The 27117-nt window shown below is 39.7% G+C and overlaps 1 protein-coding gene across 2 annotated transcripts; it reads left to right on the top strand.

The window, feature by feature from the left end:
- Positions 1–345: 345 nt before the first annotated feature.
- LOC136741756 (mucin-13) lies at positions 346–26870 on the top strand. 2 transcript variants are annotated; one of them, XM_066698542.1, is made up of 14 exons: positions 346–623; positions 17284–17676; positions 18708–18917; positions 19547–19729; positions 19820–19933; positions 20436–20545; positions 20849–20907; positions 21486–21628; positions 21847–21975; positions 23107–23149; positions 23747–23784; positions 24567–24654; positions 24936–25116; positions 25661–26870. In XM_066698542.1, the coding sequence occupies exons 1-14, from the start codon at positions 545–547 to the stop codon at positions 25793–25795; spliced, it is 1905 nt and encodes a 634-aa protein (XP_066554639.1). In that variant the 5' UTR covers positions 346–544; the 3' UTR covers positions 25796–26870. The 2 variants fall into 2 exon arrangements, with proteins under 2 accessions (XP_066554639.1, XP_066554638.1); XM_066698541.1 differs by having other exon boundaries at positions 347–623; positions 19520–19729.
- The last annotated feature ends 247 nt before the right edge of the window (positions 26871–27117 follow it).

The raw sequence follows: 27117 nt of genomic DNA, 5'->3' as shown, positions 1-27117 counted from the left end.
AGAATCGTCACATACCACTGAATGTTCACATGTACGTAGATTCATATATGACAGCAAGCTAAAACCAACATAAATAACATCAGTCATAGCAGGACTCTGGAAATGTGCTGTTGATCATTCATTCAACGGTTAGTGCACAGAAGCACAGAAAGTGCAAAGTCATTCTAATGCCATCCTAACTCACGCTTGAAAGAGTTTAAATCGATGGGCTACTACTGCCTCTGTATACCGAAACAGCCGTGTCTCTTCCTTGGGATCCTCTAGTCGATGCGCTGTGTGAGCAAGCATGGCCGCAGAGCCCGCCCCGGCGAGGTGTGGCCACTCTTTAAAACGCCGCGGAGACGCACAAGCCGGGCACACAGCAGCACCTGGCCGCGGTGCCAGCCTCCGAGAAGTGCGCGATATCGCATGTGAAGCACCAGCGCTCTTCTAGAAACGCAGCGGAGATTTGGTTGGCATTGAATCCACTGCAGCGGCACTGGTCTCGTTTGCTTTCTCGTCTCATTCTATTTTAGTGTTCTATGTTTTGTATCGGGCTTTGAAGATGATCGTACTGAAATGTTCTTTCGTGTGCTGGCTAGCAATATCCACCTTTGCTGGAGTGGCATCTGGAAACAGTGCAGGTAAGGATGCATCGATCGGGTATTTGGTTTTGAACTAGAAAGCGCTAGAGCCACAGGTGAAAGTGTCATATGAAACGGACAGCTAAACAATGACTCCTCTGGACTGAGTCTACTAATATCACTTACAAGATGTATGCATCTGATTTATAACAGTGCTGCTTTCAGAACTGATTCTTCAATATGCACACAATTGGCATGCAAACGATGAAGCTATTGCCTGTGGGTAAACGACAACATGAAGTGAGACGTCTCTGTTGAGTAATAAGACGCAACAAAAGCTCATTAAACCAATTATAAGGTCTTACAATGCCGTGGGAACGAAATGTCCTTTTAGACGCGCAGTGCTCATCTTCGGGCTGTGCAGTAATGTGCGTCCCGTGTATTGATACAGTCACTGCAGTTTTCATAGCAACAGCAACACTTGTCACCGATTCATCTCAACACCAAAGAAAAGTTTGCTTTCTTTCTCTCTTTTATCCGCCAGGCTTTTCCTTTGCGCTTAAACGCACCGGGGGCATTTGGTCAGCGGTAGCCTCGTAAATTCACGGTGTTATTCGTGTGTTTGAGCTCGCTTTAAAGCAAAAGAAAAATGAAAAAAAGCTGGATCAGGCGGGCAAGGCTAACATTTCTCGGAAACTTGCCTGGGTCTGATGCATTGTACAGCGGCAAAAGTAGTGCCACCCACGATAACGTGGTTTTCCACTGAGCCTGCCGTTCACTACTGCCTCCATTGAAAGCAGGGACCGTTTTCTTTAAAAGCTAAACCCGTCTCAACCTACATCCTGGAATAGAAAGCGGCTCACAATCTAAGCTACAGCCGCGTAAGACGCTCTAGGCGTGGGGGCAGCATGGGCAAAGCGTTTGGTGATGTTGGTGTGTTGTAAATATTATAATCATAAAAACATACTAGCTTTAACACGTTACTCCGATTTAATTACATTACAACCTTAAAACCACACTGTTTGCATGCATTAGGTTAACTAGATCTGGGCGCATTGTCTGCGGTTTACATTTCCATACCGCACTATTCCAAAGGCAACGACGATGGGTTGATACAGTGTAACTAAGCAAGGCCAAGAGGTCAAATGGATGTGAATCATAGCGGAAACGAAAACGACTGTTAATGACTCGCAACAAAGGCTGCGGGCATGAGGAGATGAGGCATACAGAGTTAGCGAGTCATTGTGAGGGGCAGGCTGAAGGTGAAATATACATGTGTCGAAGTTGGGGCAGAACAGGATCTTACAACAAGACGAGAGCAGGAGAAAACATTAACGTGGACAAAGTTGCTAACAGTGTTTGTGTCTGCTCCGTTTTGAGCTTGGTGTTGTGTTGTGCATATATAAATATATACATGAAAGTGTTGCAATGTGTATCACCATGTCTGGGAAAGGTGTTAGTGTATGCTTATCACAATAGCCGCCCACTACGATCTCTACACACTACAGCTTGTAATGGATCCTGTTTGAAACCTTGCAGTTTTAGTTTGGAGTCGATCTTCTGTCAAGAAGTTCAAATGTTCACTTGTTGTAACTCGTCGAGAGAAATCATAAGGCTGGTATTTGTTTTCGGAAATATTTATTTGTATAGTTTCATTGGTTAGTATGCCATCCAATTAATAGGTGATATGAATGCAGTATTTATGGACGTGGTTAATGAGTACAGTCATCTTTTCTCCTGGGATTTGAGAGAAGCAAACAAATTATTAACTAGAGAGTTAGGCTGCATGAAATTTAGGCAGCAATTTGCAGTGGGCTCATGATTTGCCAAGAGAGCAGAAAACACGTTTCAAGAAATTCATGTTATGTAGCAAAAAAAAAAAAAATTATATTAGTAGTATTAAAGATTCATTATTAGTCATTCATTTCTGCTGTGTTTTATTTAATTTAAATACCTTCTCAGGCATTTTTAAAGATTCCAGCTGCTAATAAAGGTTTATGAAGGAAAACCTTTTGTGATGTTTCATTTTTATTTTATTTTTTATAAAGGAGAATTGGCCCTTTGACAGGTGGTATATAGAAACGGTACATCTGATTACTTGATAACAGTAAATGTGGTCTAATATCGCTTGCAATAGTTGACATTCAAGCTAAATCTATGTACACTACAGGAAATTGTATATTGCTTTGTATTTTTCCATTTCCCCCCTTCCCTTTGCAAGCGTCATGTGAAATGTAAAACGGGAAATTTCATATAAGGCCTTTGACATGATTGCTGTGCCTCGTAGGAATTGGCGCCTTTTGATTTCTGAAGGTAACATCATTTACCTGAAAACTGAAACATCCTTCAGGGCGTTATGATGCAGTACTAAATTATGCCCAAACACAAGTGAATAACAAGCAAACAAAAAATTACATCTGTTTTTAGATCCCTTTCACTGCGCTTGAATACAAATTTACTGTCTCTTTTCATTCTCTGTGGCAAAAAGCTTGGAAAAATCACACTCCTAGGAAATTTGATATTTGATACTAGACAGTGGACGGAAACACCACACCTAAGACTTGTTTTTTTTCTTGTGTGTTTTAGTCCATTGGGGAAAATACGAGTAGAGAGGGTGAAAAGGGATCAGAGCTGATACTGACCTTTTAAATGTATTAACCATTTTCCATTATGAAGACCTAATGCTGTTCTTTCCTTTGAAAATATCAATACCATTCTGTAATTTAAATTTAAAATCAGTGCTTCCTGGCTCTGATACAAAAGCTTGATACTATTAACAGTTGTTTTAGTGTGATTTAGAGTGGCACGCAACTGAAACTAAGACGTGTCTGGAGAGCCCTGGAAAGGAGTGTGAGAGACAGCCACACAATTCTCTGAATTGCAGGTAAAGTTTAAACCCCAGCTAGTTATGGTCATTTAGTGTGTGGAGCTGGGGATACACAGGCATGAGGGGGACCTCGGATAAGTTTTACTTCTGTGTTGTCTAAGTGCATGTTCTCATCCCTTCTCTTAACACTCGAAGCCTGTTGTTTGAATAACAGAAGCCCCGTGCTGAGCTAGCAGTCTTCTCCTGCACACAGCAGGATTAATATGGGCCTTAGGAGGGGTAATCTCAATACTGTAATTGGGAGCCATATGCTAGTGAATGGAAGGTTTAATAGGATATTACTCAGTCGGCCCCGGCATACTGTAGCTTTCAGCAGGTGCCATCTGTCACCTGACACTAAAGCCCTGTTTAAATAAACTCTGTGCCGAGATTAGTGGGGTTTTGGTTTGCTTGTATCAAAGTGAAACGGCCCCACATTCCAAAAAGTCCAAATGTGTTATCGCACTGGTACCCAACCCTAATCCTGTGGAGCCACAATCCTCTAGGTCTTATAGGTCAATCTGTCATCAATCACTAAAGACCTGAAACCCATCAGGCCTGGTAAGATTGAGTAGACATGAACAGAGTTCCCTGTGGAAACTTCCTTATCTCTGTCTGCGCAGTACAAACAGGCCAAGGATTTTTTTTGTAACTTTTATGTTGTTATTTGCGTCATGTGCAAATGTGGAATCCATTGTTGGCTCCTCAGAAAACTGCAGGGTGTGATTGGTTGTTTAAATGCATGTATCAGGACACACTGTAGATTTAGCTTGTCATGATGACGTCACAAAGTGTGTACAAATACTCCATATGGGAACTAAAGCTTCAGTATTTTTCGATGCTTGTGCTAAGTGTATTGGGAACAATGGTGGTGTGATATTCTTGTACTACACGTAGTATATGTCAAGAAGTAAATAAAACTTCAAAATGTAGGAACCTCTACAAGTTTCTTCCTCTTCTGCGTGACACTGCAGAAACAGCAGAGGAGAAGTCACCTCTGAGTTTCTATTTAAGCCTTCAACTGCACATAGCGAGCTGATTCAATAAAATGCATGCGATTGCCAGGAAGAAATGGTGCTGTTGAAAGGAGTGTGACACTTCACTTTATCCAAGTGACAAAGGAAGCCAGAGCAATTTAATTAAGTTTGCTTGTGGACTTGACATCAGCGGGTCTGCTTTGATGTCTCGGCTGTATCACTAAAAAGCTACCACCAGGTGTTCTTGGAAATAGAGGAAACCGAGCTGCTGCCTATCTACATCCTGATAAAGTGTTCATGAAGGCAGCCAAAATTAACATGGGCCTTTATTTAGCTAACAACGATTTATGATGGCCCATAAATATAATTTCTGACAAATTTGCTGATCCAGTATCCTCATAAAGACTGATAGTTGTAGTACAGTTTGGATGTTTGTATCCCACAAAGGGGGAATAAACACTCAAATATACCCTGGATTGAGAGATGTGCGATGCGTGTCCCGCATTTAAGCATGGAATTTGGAACGCAAAACAAAGACTGTCTGTTTTTCAAGCAGTTAGTGGCACAAGGACTAAATACTTCATTAGCACAAGGTGTAGGCGATTTTTAGTGAAGTTCCTATTAACAGGTTAATGTTTAACCAGGCAAAGAGGTGTAAATGGCCCTGTTTTCCTGTTTCTCCAAATTTTGTAGTTATTGCATTATAAGTCTCTATTCATGCTATTCTTTAAGCGTTCATCTCAACTTGTGTGCTATGCTCCGTTCCAATCCCATCCAAAGGACATTCATACAGTGTGATCAGATTGTTATTATTTTTACTTGTGTAGGACACAGAACTTCTTTAGTTACTTCATGTCTGACACCAATAGCTTAGTAATGATCTGCAACCTGCACCAAACTCTAGTCATGCAACAGGCTAGGTATTGAGTCTCTTTCACCTGCCATACCAGTGAGGAATTCTACTTTGTTTCTGTTCTTCCACCTCCACTAAATCAACCAAACCCTTGAATGCTATGAAGAATGAAAAAAGGAAGACCTGAAGGGGCCATTCAGTCAGTGGCGGCCAAAATATTGGGGTGTTCAAACCTCAGATGTTGGGGACGGGGGCAGGGGGGTTCTGTCAGGGTGGTGATTGAAAATAATTATCTAATATTTTTAAAAAACTGCAACAAATTACAGTAAAAAAGAGCTAATACGGATCAACCTGACTTCAACTTGCTTACAGCACATGTACAAAATGTTAAACGTGGATAAAATTCTCAAGATCAGGGGTGCCCAAACTTTTTTATCATGAGAGCTACTTTTTGTAATGATCCCCTCTGACAATCTCCGGTGCCATGAGGTGGAGATGACAGTCCTCAGTCCCGTGGGTGTTGACGCTAATTTGGGTTCGGTGGTGGGGGGTTGGGGGGTTGGGGGGGTGGGGTGCTGACGACACTTTAACCTCGATCCGGGGGACAGAGGCGGGTGGGCTTGACGGAACATTATTCTATTTCCAAAAATCGACGTGTTTGGCACCCCTGCCCAAGATATACCACATCAAAACAAAAAACAGTTTAGTTTTCATGTGCTGCAATACATGTTAATAAAGCTTGTTTACTTGTGGGCATCCTGAGGTTTTACACTGGGGGAAATTAACCTGTAAACTGTCCATAGAGTTTATATCTCTGTCAGCTGCTAATGGTGTGTGACAAACTATTCCAGGAATGTTCTCTAATCCTTCTGTGTAACCAGGGATGTTTCCTTGGCAACGCAAGACCCCTGCTCAGGCCTTTACCGAACCTGGAGCTCCTCAATTAAACTCTTCTCAAGGCCCTTTTCCTCACTATTACAGGCTAATTTGAGAAGGCTTGCTTTTGTTTCTGGTTTTTGTCTATGTCTGTAAGCTCCAAGAAAGCATGTTGCTAATAGATTTGCTCCCTTGTTTTAAAAATGTAATTTCAGTAATATGCATTTACTGACTTAAACTGATATAGCTTGTGCCATTGTTTGCGTTGTCATTATCAGTTTTCCGTTTTTGGAGAAGTATTCGAGAAATTTGAGTCTTTGAAAGAAATCGTTAAAACCACTGGGGTGTCCATTTAAACGGTTATTGTTTATTCCACTGTGCTTTAACGGAATGGCTACTCATTTGAGATTTCCTTAAATGCTCTTAACAGCTTTTTTGACCTTCCAGTCCTCCTTTGGGATGTAGCTTGTTTGAAGGACATTGGAGTGTGCAGAGGACGATTGATTTATTTTGTGATTGAATTGTACCAACTGTGCTGCTGCTTTGCTTCATTTATATATATATATATATATATATATATATATATATATATATATATATATATATATATGACGGCACCAACACACTCCCACGGTGACAACCTTGATGTCACCAGAGGAGAATGGAATACATTGTTCCCCTCTCTAGGTTTTGCCCACAAATTGCACTGCTCTCCGGACAATAAGTCTTCTTCGTAGCAGAATTCGGTTTCAGTGGTGGGGCGGGGTGATGGGATAAAGTGTGAGTCACCGGTATCTGTCTTGTCTTAAGCCCTGGCAGGCTGCTGTGGTAGTTTAGACCGGTTTAGCCTCAAGTGACCAGCAGTGTCCCCCAGTGCCTAAGCAGCATAGTAGAAAGCCCATAGAAAAACCAACGTGCACACCCTGAAACCATTTTTTCTAAGAATGTTGTAAGCATATGTGGCAGGAGATGAGAGATTTGTTTTTGACCCAGGTACAATACCCAGTTCCCCTATTTTATATATAATTTAATAAGATACGTTTTTGACCGCATTTAATTTTGATTTAAGTGCAATCCGAGTGGATGACCTGCCTCTCTCTCCTTGTCTATTTTGAAGAGCTTAACATTTAATATCCCAGTTCTACTGAGCATGCATAGGCTTGTTAAAGTTGATGCTATTTAATCAGCTGAGAACAATCTTTTCAAGAAGTTTAGAGATGAGGCATTGTAAATTAAAACCACACTGTATCCTCATAAAAGTACTGTTTTAGATTTACTGCACTTCCTCACAGATCTGTTATAGTCTATATTGTTTGTCTGGTGGCACTGAAAATAAATGGTTGCTGAGAGACATGTCATAATGCACTCTTTTGCTTGAGTGGGTATATATGATTTAAATTATAGTAATCAATCAGAAACTGCTGTACCATGTTTGAAATGCATTTTGTTTTTCCTCTTAAAAGGAGAAAACAGTGAAAACTGGCAGTGAAAATAATAAGGAAATCCTTTCTTTTTACCAAATAATAATGTAACTAAGTAACCTATGTCTTATCACAGGGCAGTGAAAATCAGCAGAATTGTGAAGTAAATCTTTAGAAAGTGCAAAAAGGTTATAAAAACCTAAGCAGGCCACAGTTCCTGTTCCGGACTGCGTTTCCAAGGTGGCTGATAACGATTTCCAACAAGAATTTGTTACAGACTTGTTTTTTCGATCTTAAAAATACAAAAACAAAATGGAGGGCTTTGTACTGTTCTAGTTTACCACTACTTTTGCGTACTGGACAAAACTGTGCACTGTACATTTGTTTTCATAAATGCATCCTTCTATATTATATGCTGAAGAAAAAAAACACAGCTATTTCTCCATTTAAATACCTGTTTGTGGTGTGGTTTTTAAAGTTTAATTTAAACCATAAGAAAGCAGAGGGATGTACTACTATAGTAATGTAATGACCTTCTCCTTCATCGCTTGCTGAGACACAGAGGGCAATAACACACGGTGATGTCTTTTTCTGGAATCCTACCACTTACCCTAATGCCTAAAGCTTGTCAGTTATGCAGAAGGAAAAAAAAAGGTTACATTATAATGCTTGCACGACGACTTAGAAATTGATCTTAACTTGAAGGTTTTATTGGTAATCTATGGCAGAAGGTAAACTAGGTTTTAACCTAACTGAGGTTTCTTAATACTGCAGGCTTTCTGGAGTCAGGAATCAGAAGTTCTTTTTTCACCAAATCCATTGGAGAGCCAGGGAGCACACATTGGCCTGTCCTCTAGTGTGGTTCTCTGCATTTGACTAAAGAAGATGGCTCATCAAAGCTTTTGTTTTCAGAATTTGGGCCAAGCAATGGAACAGCTCAGCCCAAATTGTTTATGTTGTACTGAAGATGACTGATCTATGGGGAGTACTTCCTAGCCTTGAGAGGAAGTCCGTTACTGCATAATGTTGGCTATAGTGGAACTGGCTGTGGTTCATTTCTCACATACACAAATGCAAACGCAAAATAATCATCATCAAATTCGTTTTTTGAGTTAGCATCTCAAGTCAAAGCTTGTGTAGGCATGTGCTTTACAGCCAAGGCACAGCAGATACATTGTAGGAGAGCATCCACTTGTCATTAATGGTTTGTGTGATTAACCCTGAGGGGTGAGGAGCTTTAAGAAGTGAACAACAACATCAACGAAAAACTAAAACAAAGACTCAGTAATAAATGGTTGCCTCCTGTTTACTGCTCCATTGAGTTGAAGCTGATTAAAGCTGTTTGCTAAGAGCAGGCTGGAGTGGATACTGTATCCGTGTGTGCAAGGGTCTGTGTACAAGAAGGGGAGGTTTTCTCCCCTAGTAACTGTTTCTAGGCATTATTTGGTATTCACTTTGTTTGGAAGGGGCTGCGTCACAATTCCAGTTCCAAGGCATATCTTTAGATTTGTTTTTGGAGTAGCTTTTCCTAGTTTTCTATATCCAAATACATTCCAGCTAATTACCCTAAAATACATATGGGGGAATGTATTTATCATTAATCCTTTTCCATGCATGCATTGTCTCTTGTTGGATTTCCACCTTTTAAATATTTACAACAGTCAACATAAAATAACAAGAGAGCGGTTAGATCTTAATATTTATGTCATATAATTAATTTGCACTTCTCTCGGTCACTGTGAATGCTTCCATATATAAAGCTTTTGTTTTCCTACAAGAAGTATCTGGTGTAATCTGAGAGGACTTCTTTTTAATCTTTGAAATGAAACGGAATGAGCAGAAAAGTAGCCATGGGAGCAAGGCCATTCTTTAATGGAGCACGAAATGATAGCTGTGGAGATTTTCAGCAGTAGGGACACAGTGTTCGTCTGTCTGTCCTGCGGGTTAATCCTCCTCTTTTGCTGTCCTCCCTCCTGTTTTACCTTCCCAATTATGTGTGCTTTGTTGAATTAAAGATACATCAAACTGGAACATGAAACACGTGGGGCTTCTGAACCAAATGAAGATGCCTAGTGCAAACCTGCGACGAATATTTGTTTTGTTTCATTTTCTTTGACTTGTTCTTTCCATTTTGTTGATCTTGAAGGTGACAGTTAAAGCTGAAGTTTTTTGTGTGAAACTCCTGAAGAAGAGAGAGTCCTCAGTTGTGGCCACAGTTGTGGGACACAGTATTGTGAGACATTTTATGCATTTGAAGTTTAGAAACAATCGAGTATTTGCAAGGCAAACATCACCTATGTCTTGGTCTTTGTCCATGGTACAGAAACAAGCGATCAGTATTAGTAAAGCTAGCATGTGCTGCAGAAATGTGATAGTGTGTTATTATCTGTACATTATTATGATGATGGTTATTATAATTATTGTAATTACTAGTAGTAGCAGTATGATTATTACATTTTATGTTTATGTAAAAAGAGAGTCCTGACACAGTGCATAACACCTTACAAACAGCCAGATGACCTGCTGTCTCTGTGGATATCACCCCCACACTGTTATCTCATCCATCCACCAGATAGCGTCTCCCCGTGGAATGTGGAATTTTGTTTTTGCCCTCAGCAGTGTCTGTTGACATTTTGATATCACATCATTCCCCCTCAAAAGAAGAGGGTCTTGCAGATGGTGACCTGTTGACCTGTGACAAATTTCAGGTAATCTCTTATAGTTGCTGGATGTCCTTTACAATCCACACATGGTTCCTGTATGTCTCCAGAGTCCTATCATGAACCTAAGCGTATTCTGAACCCCAAATTCTAGTGTAAATTTCGAATGAGCCTATAGGCAAATGTAAAACCCTTCCTATCTGTCTGGATTCCTAAATATAAACCACAACTCTGCATCTTTTCAATACCAAAATTGAACCGTATCAATTAAACTATCTGGTTTGTTGAAACCATTTAGACTAATTTCAGCCCAAACCCACCCATAATCCCTGCTGAGATCTGGCACATGAGCTGTGAAATCCATCGATGTTATAAGTCTAAAGAAAAGTAATTTGCAGTTACTGGGGGGGGGCAGAGATTGGAGATAGAGTTCAGTTTCTGGAATGCTAACCCGACTCCTGTCGAGGCCAGGGGTTTGCTGCCGTCTTTCTCCCTGCACACAATGGGACCATGGATCACAGCTCAGTGAGGGGAAAGAATCGCAGAGCGAAGGGGAGACTGGGTGAGGGTTTTTTCACCGTGATATGAGCTGCAGTGCTTTTGAATAGGGGTCTTTCAGGTAAGTCTGTGATCCAGCCCTGTCAACAACTAGGTATTTGTTATAGTGGAGTTTGAGTACATTTTCGGTGTTGACACTGTTTTGGTCAAATAAGGCTGCAAAAATGCCACCTATCTGAATACAAACAGGGAAACAGATGTATTGGAATTATTCTTTTTCTTTCTTTTCACAATGTATCCTTTTATTAAACTGTCTTTCCATGGGGATCAAGGGTAGGCTATTTTCCAAACAATGAGGAAAACAAGAAAAGAATGACCTCAACTGAGTCGCAGCTTGAGCCTTTAAGCTTTGAGATGGCTTGGCATTTCAAACCATGGGTGGCAATGCAATATATATCTATATGTATTTGTTTTGTGTGTGTTTTGGTCAACAAAACAAATATCAACAGCAAATGCTGGGTGTGTGTTTGCGTAGGATGCTTTGAAAGCTCAGGACTGGACCACAGACATTTGCTGTAGGGCTACAGCGGTAAATCAGCAGGCAGGAATAACAGTGAGTCACAGAGATTGTGTATTAGTGGGATTTTCAGATATCTGACTAAGTCTGTGCCTTATAATTCAAATTCTCCAGTAGGATTGAAATGCTTTTAATTGCCTTCATTTTGTAATGAAAGTGCAAATAAATAAATTATTAAATCAGTTGGGTAAATTCCATGCAGAGCTAGGCCACTGTTTTGAAATGTGTGGGTTTTGTTTTGCATTATATTATATATCAAATGAAGGCTCTTAAGTCAATAATAAAACATTCTTTCACCTCTTGAAGGTCATGGGCACATTTTATCTGCATTACAAATAGGAATTAAACTGTTACACTGAAGCATATTTATGTGCAGTCAGATTCCTCTAAAATAACAGACAAATGCTTTGCCCTAGAGTTCTGATTAAGCAAAATCTCCCAGGCAGCCTCTCCTGTCTCTTCTGATTCTTCTAAAAACAACAACGTGGTGGTCTCTCTCTGGGTTGTGACTCCCAAAGCTGATAAAATGGGAAAATATACCAATTAGTTCATGTTAGGAATGCAATTACACTAGTATGAGAGACATGAGGAAAGGGTTGGTATTTGCATGCAGTTCTCTTGCAGATGCCCTGTGATCTTCACATCCTAGGATGTGAAGATGTAGTCATTTTAAGATGATCCCCCTCAAACAAAGTGGAACTGTGTAACACCTGCTCTGTTTTGTGCTTGGTGTTCTGTTACACAGGCTGCTCATTGTCATGTGGCTAGTGTATGGATTCATTGGTCTCAGTCAAGTCAGTCTGTTTCCATGTACCCAATTCATTTTCACATTTGTTTTATATATAAGATAAAATAATTACATATATATTTGTTAACATCGTGGCTGAGAACTGTATTCAGGAACTGATGACGGCTGTAGAGAATGTAACAGGAACTGAACAAGCAGAATGCTTGTTGAAAGGTCAATATGTAAACTTCCTCTTAATTTTTTTTCATTGTACCCAAAAACTGATCTGATAAAGACCCATAAATTACAGATCAACTTCAGTAGTGCACTCCAGTCAAACCAGTCTCTAGCAACTGCAGCGTTGGCCAAAATCTAAATTTCCAAGACTGGTGTGTGTTGGTTTTCTTTTGGGGTCCTGGAAATCCGCCTTTCCCAACTCTTAACCTTAAACGACGGCCAAGCATTGCTGCTTGCCTTTCAACATCACGTTGGCCCTTTACCTAATGTGTTTTAATGTGCTCTGGGGGTTTAGAGGCCTCTATGGCTGGGGGGTATAACAGCTACTTTATGCGTCATTGGGGAGTGGATGAGAAAATGGGGAATGTACAATAAAAGGGGGCTGAGTCATCTTGAAGTTTAACACTTTGAGATGCCTTGAAATGAATGAAACTCCGCCCTTTAAACTCTGCTGTATGTTACAGAAAATAATTGCAGTTTCATATAATTGCAGTCAGACATTTGCAGATACTTTGGAAAGGGACAGATATAAGTTAGGTGCTCCTGGTCACAGTTTAGTTAGCTATTCTAGCAGGGGGGAATTAAAAGAAAAATCTTATTAAGGATAATTTTGTCGCAAAGCTGAATAGAGGGGATAAGCAAGATCCAAGCCTTGGCAGTTGTTTAAACTCTTTTGGCAGCTCTACTGTACTTTGCTCTTGATAAAAGCAAATCATGTTTTTTGTCTTTGGCACAAAAAAGCAACAACTGTTAAACACTGTGTAGCAGTAGCTGAATCCAATTGCATTTGCCTTGCACAAAGTGACTGTCTGGTACTAATACAAAGACACAAAAGTAATGCAGATTTGGGTTGGTTTGGTGGCCTTGGTTTGGATTGTCCTAAAAGACCCAAGTGCTGAGGCCTTTATTGAAAACTGTGGCGCTACGCTCTTTGAACGCTTGAGTGTTGGACCAGCCTCTTTGCAGATACCAGTTCCACATCATCTTCTCGTTGTTTCCATTAGGGGAGTGGAACGCTGTGGATAGTGTTCTTTGTCAGTTGGTTTAGGTTCTGATAACTGCTTTGTGTTTCGTTTAGGAGATAAACTAACCTCCACCACTCCCACTCCCCCCATCTGGCAAAAGGCCCAGCCCTCCCACAGCATGCCCCTGCTCTTTCATCTTCCTCCACTGCTAAATAACTAAACACTGTCAGGTCAGATACTGTACATGGCTGACCTCCTTTATCGTAGATAAAGACTGGCTACAGTACTTGTCTACAAAGCCATGGATAGATGTAAAATCAACAACTTGCTCGGGTTTGAGGTTCTGCTTGTTTGCCTACTCGCTTGCAATTTTAGTTTTTTTTCTTACCTCATACATCTCAAAGCTTGTACTCAGTGAGGTAAGAAAGGTCTGAGCTTTTTTTTGTAGCTGGGAGTCTTAAGGGAGAAACATTAAAATATTGTTTTTTCCTGAGAAGAAAAAGAAAACTTTTTTTTTTACAGCTCTCCTGACACACTTTGATAGTGATGGTGCTCTTGACGCTTGGGCTAGTGGAGAGCTCTCGACAACTGTGGCACAATAGCTCTGTAGGCACAACCTCTCATTTGCAGTGAATGAGTCTGCTGATATAATTGTATCTTGTAATATGTATGTGTAATCCGTTTCAATATGTAATGTTGCTTGTTACACTGACCCAGTTAACAAAAGGACAACACCCTCATATCCATCACAGATATGTATATATAGGCTATATTTCAAAATATGCCGTGATTTAAGGTATCAGTCTCTTCATATGTACATCTCATGAATTTAAAATCAATGTGTGTTGGACAAATATAGTGGATGCATTTGTTTGTTGTTCATATAGTTATTATTGATCGACTGTACGAAATTACCAGCTCTTTTTATAGATTTGATGCCCCCGTTTCTGTGGTGGGGCCTGTAGTCGGGGCCGATGTGAGGCCTGAAGGCATCCACTATATTTGTCAAATCTTGTGTATTTAAACTGCAATAATGTGTGCTGCTTGGGAAACAGACCGCTCGATTACAACGAAACTAGGATGTGTAGGAGTAGCCGTGGTTTTAATCGAGTAAGGTGCTGTTCATCTGACACCAAGTTATTATTCTTGGTAGACTATTTTAAGCATAAAGGCAGCTTTGTGTCTGTTTTACCTTGTTAGTGTAACATTTCCCTGTTTGCCACATCTCAAGGCTTATAGGCTGAGCATAATGTGAATAATGTGTTCAAACGTACATGCTTGCTCTTGTTGCGTCTGTTGTAATTTTGCTTGGATTCTAGGTAGCCAGCTCTGTCCAAAAATATTGGAAAAACACAGAACTCAAACATTTCCCAGGATGATGTTAATATATAAACCAACTGTCAATCCATTCCTTAATATTTAATTTATGTACAGACTATAAAACAGTTTTTTCTGTGATGGGTATTTTGTTAAATAATAGGTCATTCTCAGACTGTTTAAACAGTTAAAGGTTACTTTTAAACATCACATTTCTTCGTTTTTTTATCTACATAAATCAAGTTTAGTTCCGTTTAATCAATGACATTCTTAACTTAAATAAAAAAAATAATCTGAAATTGACTTTAAACCTTTTCAGCTGTTTCAACCGTGACATATCAAAAGTTAAAATGTATTTTATTTTGCCTTTTGTAATCTACGGAAAAAATTAAGCATGGCCAGAATCACTATTCGCTAACTGGATTTAACCTGCCATTGTTCAGTATGTATGTACCATAGAAACACATGCTTCTTTAAGTATACACGGAAAACATGATCTAAGATTTCCTGCCAGTATCAAACCTGTTTTCTGCCTAGAACACGCCCTGCTGAAAGCATTCTCTCTGTTGGTCCTCAATATAGGTAGCGGTGGGAAGGGATCAGAGCAGTGTTTGGCCATTGTTAGATCGAGTTACCCAATGATAAGACTGTGAAACCTACAGCACACCCCTTAGATTGCATTTGTGCTTTTGGCATTCACAATGTTCGGAGGCCCAGTTTGCATGTGAGTAAGAAGGATTGGAATCGGCTGGACTGTCTGGCTGCTGTATGTGTGTCAATGGTCTGTTCTGCAGTGAATCCAATGGTGATGGAAGAAGCAGTGACATGTGAAAAGCAGAGCGACGAATGAGAAACTGTTGCCTGCCATGTCACCCTTCTTGAATATCCCACAACTATTAAAGCCTTACGCAGAATTTTCTGTTTATTTCAGAGAGGTTGAAACACTCACCTGTTTAATACACATAAACCCAGGTTGATAACTTAACTTGATCTTTCGTGTGGGCATCTGTAAAACTAGGCCCAAAGAGAGAGAGAGAGAGAGAGAGTTCACTTTTTTTTTCTCCCAGCACTTAAGTTAATCTACACAACAAGGAAGGGGAATGCAGTAATAAACTAGATCTGAGATTAACCTTCAGCCAAGACCTTTACAGTTTGTAAGTTATTTCTTTACTTTTTTATAGACTATTTTTTTAAAATAGCAAAGACATACTTGTCCAGTTGTCTATCTGTGACTGTCCAGGGTGATTTAAAAAGAAAAAGTATTTAATGGGTGGGGGTTATCGTAATCTAATCTTGTTACTGGGAGAGAGAGAGAGGAGAGACACCCTTTGTTTTCTTTGTTAAAGTGTTGTGGGATCTGTAGCAGCTGTCTCGTTGATTAGAGATTCGTGGAGTAAAACCTATGAAAAGAGCTCTGTACTTTTGGAGTAGCCTGAAGGAGTGGGTATATGGAATACAACCAGATTTTTCCATTTTTGTATTTTATGGCCCCCAAAGCTGTTTTAGGAGCTTTAAAAGCGCTGATTTCAAACTGGATTTGGTTCCCAGGATTGGATTACATCACTACAGTTTTGTTAGATTAATACTAATTATCTTCTACCAAAGGGTCCTGATTAAAAATATTAAGATCTGAACAGAAAGCAGGATAAACAGTTGGTAACAAGCCCCTTTAAGACCTACACAAACTATTTTATTAAGTTAGTTTAGTTTATTTGTATCAATATTACTATTGTTTTTTTTTTTTTTTTTACTGATAATGTAGGTTTGGAAAGGGCTGGTAGATCAACAGATAAATTAGATTAGATAGATATCTATGAATGCTGATAGGCATAATTTTTACCTAGACTAATATTTATATAGTATATTATAATAATTCAATAATATAACTGAACAAACGTCCGATTGTTACTCTTTTTGAATTATTGTTTTGACTGAAGACACCACTGACTCTCGGGCAACAACCATGCCTTCAGCCACCACAGAGACTCTCACTTCTACACCTACTGCTCAACCCCAAACCAGCGCCAACCAGGCTGACATTACAACCATTACAGGGGCTGATCAGAGCACTGTTAAGCCTTCAGGCCTCACATCAGCCCTGACTACAGGCCCCACCACAGAAACGGGGGCATCAAATCAAGGAACATCAACAATTGTCCCAAACTTCTCTAGCACATCCAGTGAAACAGGGTATCTTACCGATCTTGTGACGACCGATGCTCACAGATCAGAGAGCGGCACAATGTCACCCACACCAGGTGCCAATGGGACCACAGCAGTCCCAGGAAACAGTGCAGGAACTGGAACCCCACTGACTACTGGGACTCGGATTCCCCCCTCAACCGCACACAGCACAGTCACATCTGTCCAGTCTACTGACCACACTGTGGAACCAGGCATTATCCACACCACTGTCCACCCCACACAGCCCCCCAGCACGTTTCTCCCAGGTACATCCCTGTCTGTCCTTTTCTTGCAAATCGTGCTAACTCTCAGATCTGCTGTTATGTGATGAGGTCAATTTTTTAATGTGATCTCTGCTTCCTTGCTCTGGTGGTGCACCTTGCTGTTAAAGAACTTTCCTTAGTTTGGTAATTAGGTGATTTTATTATTATTATTATTAGTAGTAGTAGTAGTAGTAGTAGTAGTAGTGGTAGTGGTAGAAGTAGTAATATAATCCTGATGATATTTCTATGACTGAGCAAACTCTGACTTGTTCTCTTTTTGAATGAAACCATGCCTTCAGCCACCACAGAGACTTTCACTTCTACACCTACTGCTCAACCCCAAACCAGCGCCAACCAGGCTGACGTTACAACCATTACAGGGGCCGATCAGAGCACTGTAAAGCCTTCAGGCCTCACATCGGCCATGACTACAGGCCCCACCACAGAAACGGTGGCATCGGATCAAGGAACATCAACACCAGGTGCCAATGGGATTTCTACAGCCACGAATAACAGTACAGGAACAGATAACACAGCCATTACCATGACCCAGACTTCCCACACAACCCCATCCAGCACAGTTACTCAATCTCTGAGCGCCTCCATTCCTGTCCTGCCTACCAACCAAACTGAGAGCCCAGACACTACCTACACCACTGTCCAGCCCACTTCCCACAGCTCGTCTCACCCAGGTACGTCCCTGTGTGTCCTTTTGTTGCAGGTTGTGCTAACTCTCAGATCTGCTGTTGTGTGTCAGTGTCAATTCTTATGTGGTTGCTGCTTTGCTTTGGTAGTGCACTTTGTTTTTTTAACACTTTCTTTAATTTGCCAATTGGGTTATTTTATTATCAGTATCATTATTATTATATATTTTTAAAAACTGAAGATACATTCTTATGAAGTTCACTTCAACCAACATGTCACGTTCTTGTGGTGTTTTGTAGGAGGGCCTAGAAATGACCCTTCTAAATTTTGAACCACCTTTATTCTTGGTTCCTCCCTTGAAATCCCTCTCAAGGGTTCAATTGTACTCCTGTACATTTTAATTTACACTGGCTCCCTGTTTCATCACGCACTGAGTTCAAGACTTAGGGAATTAGCTACCACCTGATGCCAACAATGACAAGCCTGTAACCGGTGGGCGCACTCTTTTTCTCGGCTCACACAAAATGCGTGCGTGCCAAGTAATGTGACATACATTTTAACATACAAAGCAGTATGTGGTACTACTTTAGCTTGACTTGTTGTACTCTGGGTATGAGAAGAGTGAGTTATAAATAAAATGTATTATTATTATTATTATTATTATTATTATTATTATTATTATTATTAATAATAATAATAATAATAATAATATTTGCCATTCCTTTGTTCACTGCACTGAAACATGTACGGCTTGAGATTTGAGCTTGTATGTTCTGTCTTTTGCCTTATGAGAACAGCTGGACCTTCCCACCAAAACCCACATACTTGTGTTTTTTATCAACGATATCATATTATTTTTGAGGGCTTTAATGCATGATCGGAATGACAGATTAATAGATCCAGGGCTATTTTTGTATTATTATTATTATTATTATTATTATTATTATTATTATTTTTGTAAAAAAAAATATTTTTTTTTGAGATCCTGGGCTATTCATAAAACATTCACGGCTATATCCCCGGACGCCCAGGCCTAATGACTCCACTATTGAGAGTAAAACAATGTTTCTCACATTAGGTACCACTGGGACTTCAGCAGCCCCGGATAACAGTACAGGAACAGATACCCTAACCACTAACGTGACCCAGACTTCCCCCACAACCCCATCCCGCACAGTTACTCAATCTGTGAGCGCCTCCACTCCTGTCCTGCCTACCAACAGCACTGAGGACCCAGGCACTACCTACACCACTGTCCACTCCACTGCCCCCAGCTCGTCTACCCCAGGTACGTCCCTGTCTGTGCTTTTGTTCTGCTTTCATGTGATATCATGTGATAGGGTCACTTTTTGATGTGATTGTTGCTTCTTTGCTTTGATAGTACACTTTGCTGTTAAAGCAATGTCTTTAGTTTGGCAACTGTGTTATTTTATTATTATTATTATTATTATTATTATTATTATTATTATTATTATTATTATTATTATTATTATTATTAATATTATTATTAATATATATTCTTAAAGAACAAAGATACGTTCTTATGAAATTCACACTCAACCAACATATCATGTTCTTGTGGTGTGTTGTAGGAGGGCCCAGAAAGCCCCTTCTAAATTTTAACCCACCTTGATTCTTTCTCCCTCTCTTGAAATCCCTCTCAAGGGTTCAACTGCCTTTTCCTTTGTTCAATGCACTGAAACCTGTACTGCTGTGGATTTGAGCTTGTGTGTTCTGTACTGGGGCTTATCAGAATGGCTTTACATTCCCCCGCAAAACCCACATGTGCATATTGTCTGCCTGTCTATCCATCTGTGTTAGTTCAATACCTGAGACTGCTCAAACCTAGTCGCAACATACTTGAGAGGAAAACAATGTTTCTCACATTAGGTACCAATTGGACTCCATCATCCCCAGATAGCACTATAAGAACTGATTCCACACCACCTAACGGGACCCAGACTTCCCACACATCCTCTCCCAGCACAGTCACCCACCCTATGAACGACTCCACTCCTGTCCGGCCTACCAACCAAACTGCGAGCACAGACGGTAACCAAACTACTGTCCAGTCCACTCCCCCCAGCACTTCTCCCCCAGGTATGTCCCTGTGTGTCCTTTTGTTACGGTCGTGTTTAATTTTAGGTCTCCTCCTTCAAGTGAAAAGTAATGGTCAACCTCTCCTTCTAGATTATTGCAGCAGTAACCCCTGCCCATTCAGCAGCACATGTGTGGGACTTTTTAAGAACTACACTTGCCAATGTGTTCCCGGATACTACTATACTTTACGTGGCTGTGTGGAAGGTATGTGTTCACCTCTTTGAGAAATTAAGTGCTGAAATTATAGCATAACTGTACTCTGATCTCTGGCAATCAACCAAATAATTATTAAACAAGAAATCAAAGCATTTCTTAATACAATATGGAGAGGGAGTGACCAGTAATGTGTTTTTAGTGTGTGTAAATGAGGATAAATTAAACTGCTTCAACTGACACTAATTCATCACTTGGTTAAAGTATCTTGAAAGACTTGGTAAAGATAGACATTCTACTCAAGTTGTTACATTAAATTCATAACAGACTGTGACCTGTGGGACACAAAACAGGCAGCTGTTTCTTCAGGGCTGAGACTAGGGAGAACCACTTAAGCCATGAATACTAGAAAGGCTAAATTCTTGAGGATCCATGAAACAGTGTCTTTGTTCACGATTGTTGAAAGGAAGACAGAGGGTTTTGCTTGCTTTCGTTCTTCCTGTGTTCTATATGATTTGAAAAATACCTTATTTTTTTCCTTCTCAAATTGCAGGAAAAGTTTTCCCCGGTGTTTTGCATTTGACTAAAATGACGTACAAGACAGATATGTCCAATATTTCATCTAAATTATTTAATGAGACCGCAACTACAATAACGGAAGTGGTAAGCATTTTTTTACTTCAATTGTACATACCATCTCTCTGTACAGACTGTTCAACACAAGTTGTAAAATACCTGAGAGAAAATAAAACCTTATTTTATTAATACCTCTTTTGTCTTCTGTCCTTCACATGAGATTTTAAATCATATTTCTCAAATTAACAGCTAAGGGGCATAAATATTGTTATAATGCATAATCCTTCGCCACTCTGTAAACTATATAGAAAAAACAGTGCAGTTCTGTTTTATGCAAAGGGTTAATATAGAGACAGTTAAGATGCTTAATCACCCTCTCTTCTTTTATAGTTAAGGGAAATACTAGAAAAGCAAGAGGGCTACGTGGAGTCTGTTGTCCAGAAATTAGAGTGAGTATCATAATCTGTCTGGTCCTAATTTCCTACACCGATGTACAGGGGGTTTGTGTTGTGATGTAAAAGACATGTATAATTAGTACACACAAAATGGGAAAGCGCTATTTAAAATAATCTCAATTGAATTAGTTAATTAGTTCCCATTATTCAGTCTTTATCACACCGATGTGTTCTAGAAATCTCATGTGTTTTTTGTTTGTTTTGAAGTAGTTGTTTTCTTTGCAAAAATGCAATTCACATGCCACTCAATAGGAAAAGCAACTGATGAGAACAAATAAACACTGGGGGGGAAGACAAGAAGCCTTAATGGATACCCGAAGACATTCTTAGACACTAATCGTTTGAATGTGGACCCTTTAAGAAATTGAATTCCAGGTTAGAAGGTTTAAATCTGCTATGAAAGTCATGGTAGACAGACAAAACTGAAATTAAACGGCAGACACTTTGACAACAATGAAATATCTGAAGCATTGTGGCAAAATCACACTCAGCCTGGATTATTGAAGAGTATTTAAGTGTCCTGTGCCAGTCTTTAAATCTGAAGGTTTCATTATTTGTTTGCTCCTCCCCAGGAGCGGTAGTGTTGTAGCAACTGTACAGAACATATACGATATCAGCTCTAACGTGAACGAGAAGACCGTCAATAGTGCAATTCTTAATAAAATCCAGTCCTGCAATGTGATCTGCGGCGTGTTTGATGGCGCAGAATACCAAGGTACTCTTTTTGTTCTTTAAATGTGAAAGTAAATTCAGTAAAGGAATCTGTTGTGAGATGCAATGTGTTACAGCGCTGTGTAGGGTTTTATATTTGTGTTCATGTTTGTAAATGGTACCTTGACTGCTGGTTTGTATTATGGTATTGTGGGCAGTGTTCAAATCCTCAGCAGTATATATGAGCGCCGCGTTTTTCATAATTCTCTTCTGTGTCCGCAGCCAAAAGCCTCTGTGACCTTAATGTTTGCGACCCTATATCGACTGACTGTCATTCTACTGATGGGACTGCAAACTGTAAATGTAAGCCTGGATATAGGGAATTAATCTACACTAACAAATCTTGCGGGGGTAAGTATTTATTAATTTATATATCTATTGGTTATTATGATTTGATAATGGTTTTCTGTTTCTTGTCATTGGTATAATTTATTTTCTGCTTCTATTGAGTCCCCAAAGAAACCCCAATAAGCCCTTTTCCTATGATGACGTTTAATATTTACGAAAATGTATATGCTGGATAATAAGATGGTCTACATATTGAGGATGGAGAGACCGAACTTGTACAATGCTTGGGCCCAGCTGTAATATTGGTGCAGGAATTTCAGGCTACAAGTGCTACAGTGGTCAAATTGATTTGTCAATTTGCTACACCCCACCACCGTGACAAAATAGGTTTCTCAAATGTTCCCAAAGGACAGAACTTCCCCAGCCATAAATACCTGTTGAATCAGGACTCAGGACTAATTATAGCTCTATTCTGTGCGTGATGTTGTCTTGGCAGGATTATTATCTCTTATCAGGTCTGCTTCTGTTAAAATGGCAGCTCTGGCTTGATTTTTCAGTCTTTGTCAATCTAATACAAACTGTATTTGCAAGAATTGTATTTGTTCTGAGGGAGAGAAGGAGAACACATACATGATTTTCAGATAGATAATGATTAATTTTGACAGTAAATAGAGGATGTGGTTTTAGTGTTTTTATAACAGTTCCTAAGATATAAAATTACAAGAAGAAAATAAAAAAAATGCATTGTCGTAAGCTGACTCTGTAAGTGCTTTAATGGCTGACAGGCATTGTGTGTCCTTGGTAGTCTGTGTATTTTTTATTTATTTATGTATTTGACGCCACAGTTGTTTCTATGGATACAAGCAAAGAATTAATGCTTCCTGCCAGTCTGTAGCCTGTTTTGTCTGTTTCATAGAGAACTGTTGTTTACAGCACAACAATACTCTTATTTCCTCCTTATTGTCTGTGTCTGTGCCAGACCAAACTCAGTGAAAGTTAAGGGAGAACCTGTTTTCTAGAACTTCACTTCTATCCTGTTATTTTGTTTTCCATGTGTGTGTGTGTGTGTGTGTGTGTGTGTGTGTGTGTAACTGAATATTTTTTTAAGCCTCTGGGTTATTAATGTACAGTTACTTCTAGTATTGTCCTATGTATATGCTATGCTAATGGTGTCTCAATCCAAATTCCCCACAGTGTGTCCCAGTGGCTACAAGGCGAGTGGAACCAACTGTGTTAAGTAAGTGTTTTTTTAAGCCATGTAAGTGTGCTTTCTCACTCTAAGTACAGCTTTGCCTGTGGATTATGCCAAATGGTAATAATAATGTTACTTTAACAAACCCAATGTTAATAGCCTGTGACTTGCCTATGCTCAGATAAAACTCCTTCATGATCCTTAAGCACTTTGTTTATGCTGCTGATTTCCAAGTCAGCCTTGTAACCTAGTAAGCTCCTTTACTCTTAGGGCAAGTTTCACAGACCCAGATCACCTCTAGTCTTAGTTAATGTTACTTTTTGTAGAGCTGTCCAACACTAGTGCTCATCAAGGTCTATGTACAGAAATTCAACCCTATTTAAAAGCTTCCTTTAGGATTAGAAGCAAAAACTATTGATCTATAACTTTGAATTACATCTTTCTTTGATAGGGCTTATAATATGGTAATAGTATTTCATATTTTCACTAGAAGCCTTTTCAGTTTTGATTAAGAAACTGCACGAACTATACAGGTTTAACAGGCAGATCAATGACTGATATCAATATAGAATCTATTAAAATATGACATCACCATGTTGTATGGTGAAGCTCATGTGCTTACTCTTTCATTGTCCTCAACAGGTGTCCATTTGGCTATTCCGGATTCAACTGTGATGAATGTAAGTATTTCTTGATTACTCTTAACTATTAAATGTTTTTTATATTTCTTCAGTTCTCCAGCTGATAAAAGTAAGCCTTAAGAGATTACTTAAAAATGTTGACACTTTCCAAGTTGAAAAAGACGGAGCGCTGAATGAGAGTTTTATCAGGACCCGAGCTCTGTAAATAAGTGCTGGAGTGAGTACAGTGGCACAGGCAGGGTTACTCCAGGACCAGGCCCAAAATATCCCTAGCGACTGAAAAGTTGGATTTCTCCTCATGTTTGAGTTGCTCATGCAGAGCTCCTGTGTGTCTGAAGGCAGACGGGCCTATTGTCCTTCACATCCTGCAAAGTGGCGTTCGAAGCCAAACGCTTTCTCTTCGGGCTCGATGATAAATAAAGGCAGCCCTCTTTCTCACCATGCCATGGAGGTTCTCCTGTGGGCGGCCTGGTTTCTTAATTTTATGGTCCTTCTGTGTTGGGACACGGGGCTCTGTGATGCTCTAGTTCTGTCAAGGAACACTTCCCTTTCCAGAACTGTTAAAGACGCAGAGAATAATGCTGAAAAAAAATGCAACCATGTGAAGTTTTTTTTCCCTTCTGTATTTTAATTGCTCACTCAACAAGATGAGAAATATACTATAACAGTCATTCAACACCAATGTAACAATATTACAGTTGCTGTCAGACAGCTTGTGATAGAATATAGAAACGTTCAAGCTGGGGTTCAGCCGGTCTGTGTATTCCCCGGCTGCAGTGCAGTGCTGCCATCACAGGCTCTTGTCTTTGTTTCTCCTCCAGCTTACCTGCTGGCCGTCGTGGTGATCTCCTGCGTCCTTGGAGGCCTGCTCGTGATTGTGACCCTGGCTTTCTGCTGTTTCTGCTGCAGGTAAGTTGGAAGCAGAGATGACTGGATATGAAAGCAGTACTTATATCCACACTATTTCCAAGCCGGGTTTTCATGCCCCTAGAGCTCTAAACAACCTGAACTCCCCTCATTGGTGGCTCAAGCCAAGTTTAAAAGTTATTTTGGTGTCTGAGGTTGGAAGAGGCCTTTGAAACTCTGAGTGGAGGTCTTTAGCCCTGAAATGCAGCCTCGGTATCGCGCCGTGCGGACACACGCTGAGAGAGTCTGTCCAGTTCAGGTATGCCTTGCACGTTGCTTTGCAGGTCTTCCAAGGACTCTTCCTACAGAAGTCCTTACCCTGCAGAGGACTCCCTGACGTGGCCCAAACAGGAAGTTCCCAGGATCCCTCGCGCCAGCACCAACTGGGACCACCCTCAGATGGAGATGTCAGAGAACGGCAGCACGCACGTCCTGGTCAACAAACCGCAGCAAGGAAATGGGGTGGTGAGTAGTGCCACTGCATTCACTGAGCACCTGTCGGCTATTTGCAAAATCCCAAGATATTATAATTACAGCTTGGAACATTCTGCCTAGTGTTAAACCGAAGAGGAATTAATTAATACCATCTGTTGGCAAACTGCAATCTTTTCACTCACAACATTAGCACTTTCATGTTTTAAAGGAATTGTAAATGTATTTGTTAGGAGACACACTGTGAATACGAATCATGGGCAGTGCGTAAAACAAATGACTCATTTTTATTGCAGCTAGTGTCTGCAAATGTTATGCAAACTTGATGGTTGTGAGCAACGCTATTGTCCTGCGTTTGTGATTAAAACCCAGGACTCGCCTACCTCACTTATGCTATGCTTTTAAAGATTGAGTGTGAGGCAAACCTATTGATGCCGATAAAATGTCTTGATTGTAGAAGCTTCCGCAAACGGCTACCTTAGCACAGTAAACAATGCCTTGTGAATTGCGATTCACACGATCACTTCATATTTTGTGTTGTAAAGGACATCAAAGATTTCTTTCTCTTGTATTTTAGGATGAATCTTATGATCTCGATATTGATGACATGAAGACATTCAAAGGCAAGAACCAATCACGCTACTCCTATCTCTGTCATGGGCAGGAAAATCCTTATTTTGTCGCCGATGATGATAAGAAGGCATCGAAATAGTACCGCAGAGGAAGAGGAAAAAATGAAAATCAAATCATAGGGTTTATTTTCTGTTTTTAAATTTGTATTTCAAAAAAACACCCACAAAAGACATTGTGTATTGCTGTCAGGAATGTTGTTGCTGTTGTTTTTTTTTGTTTGTTTTTTACTTTGATTCCACGATCAATTATTTCTATTTTGTTTCTTCTGTATATTTATAAGTTGAAATGAAATGTTTGGTCTGCCTACACTGGATAACCCTGACATAGAAACACTGAAGAAAACATCTTTGCAAATTCCTGGAAGAGAAAAGGGATGAGGAGTTACACATTTGATCCAGTAGATGTCGCTGTTTTCAACATTATGTATGCTTGAAATAATGACTGCAAGTTTAAGTAGTGGCCTTGAGTTTCTTTACATTATTGTTACTATAGTAGCTTGCTGATTAATAACTTTTCTCGTTTGTCATAGTTACTTCCACTGTCTATATAAACACAATGATTTGTATTGGACCACTCATTTCAGGATGTTTTTAAAGCTACAATTCAGAATGAAATGTATCCACAACTTGATTAGATTATTATAATTAGATTAATTTATGAGTTTGTGCATTGTACTGGGGTCTGAATAGCAAGAAATGTCAGATCTGAAAAAGGGCTGGAACCCACATTTAATCCTAATATTTAAAAAAAACAAAACATTAACCTATAAGTAGGGAGGAGTGATGATTTTAATCATTTTCAGGCAGCTATAATGAGATATAGCTCCTATCAATTGAACCCAGAGTGCCTGTTTAAACTTTTTCAACAAATCCAGAAGGAGTAAATAGGAACCTTTCCAAACCCCTTTTGATTAAAATGATATTACTGATGTGCCAATATCTATATTTTTTGAATTACATTGAATGTATGTAAATGTCCTTTTACCTGCCTGTAGTCATGTGTACATAAACATATATGTTTGATATGAAAGATGCAGCAGCGGTTTTAAATTGTAAATACTGTTTCACATGTTTTATATATTTGGAGGGTCATGCTTTAGAAGAAAAAGACCACCAGCCAAACAAAAATGAAAAATAAATTAATTTAAAACATGACTCATGACTGACAAGTCGACTAATTTTATACTGGCCTCCTCACAGTGATTTTCCTTCAGGTACACAGCTGCACTTCCTGCACTTCCTTTAGTCGATACTAAAATGATACGTAATACCAAGTAGAAACAGACACAAACAACGTACCCCTTTTTATCAGGGTTATATATTTATCAATATATTTGCACTTATGTTGTAAGTTGCCCTGGATAAGGGCGTCTGCCAAGAAATAAAAATAATAATAATCAAC

Source organism: Amia ocellicauda, chromosome 3, assembly GCF_036373705.1.
Source record: "Amia ocellicauda isolate fAmiCal2 chromosome 3, fAmiCal2.hap1, whole genome shotgun sequence".
Classification (NCBI taxonomy): Eukaryota; Metazoa; Chordata; class Actinopteri; order Amiiformes; family Amiidae; genus Amia; species Amia ocellicauda.
The sequence above is the reverse complement of the archived record's forward strand: the minus strand, read 5'-3'. Positions and strand labels throughout refer to the sequence as shown.

What these genes read in the sequence shown, in the direction of transcription:
- LOC136741756 (XM_066698541.1), top strand. Translation starts at nt 545, where the DNA reads ATGATCGTACTGAAATGTTCTTTCGTGTGCTGGCTAGCAATATCCACC. An exon ending in CCCCAGCACTTCTCCCCCAG is followed by an intron (nt 19,730 to 19,819) that starts GTATGTCCCTGT and finishes CTCTCCTTCTAG; the next exon opens with ATTATTGCAGCAGTAACCCC. An exon ending in TTCTGCTGTTTCTGCTGCAG is followed by an intron (nt 24,655 to 24,935) that starts GTAAGTTGGAAG and finishes GTTGCTTTGCAG; the next exon opens with GTCTTCCAAGGACTCTTCCT.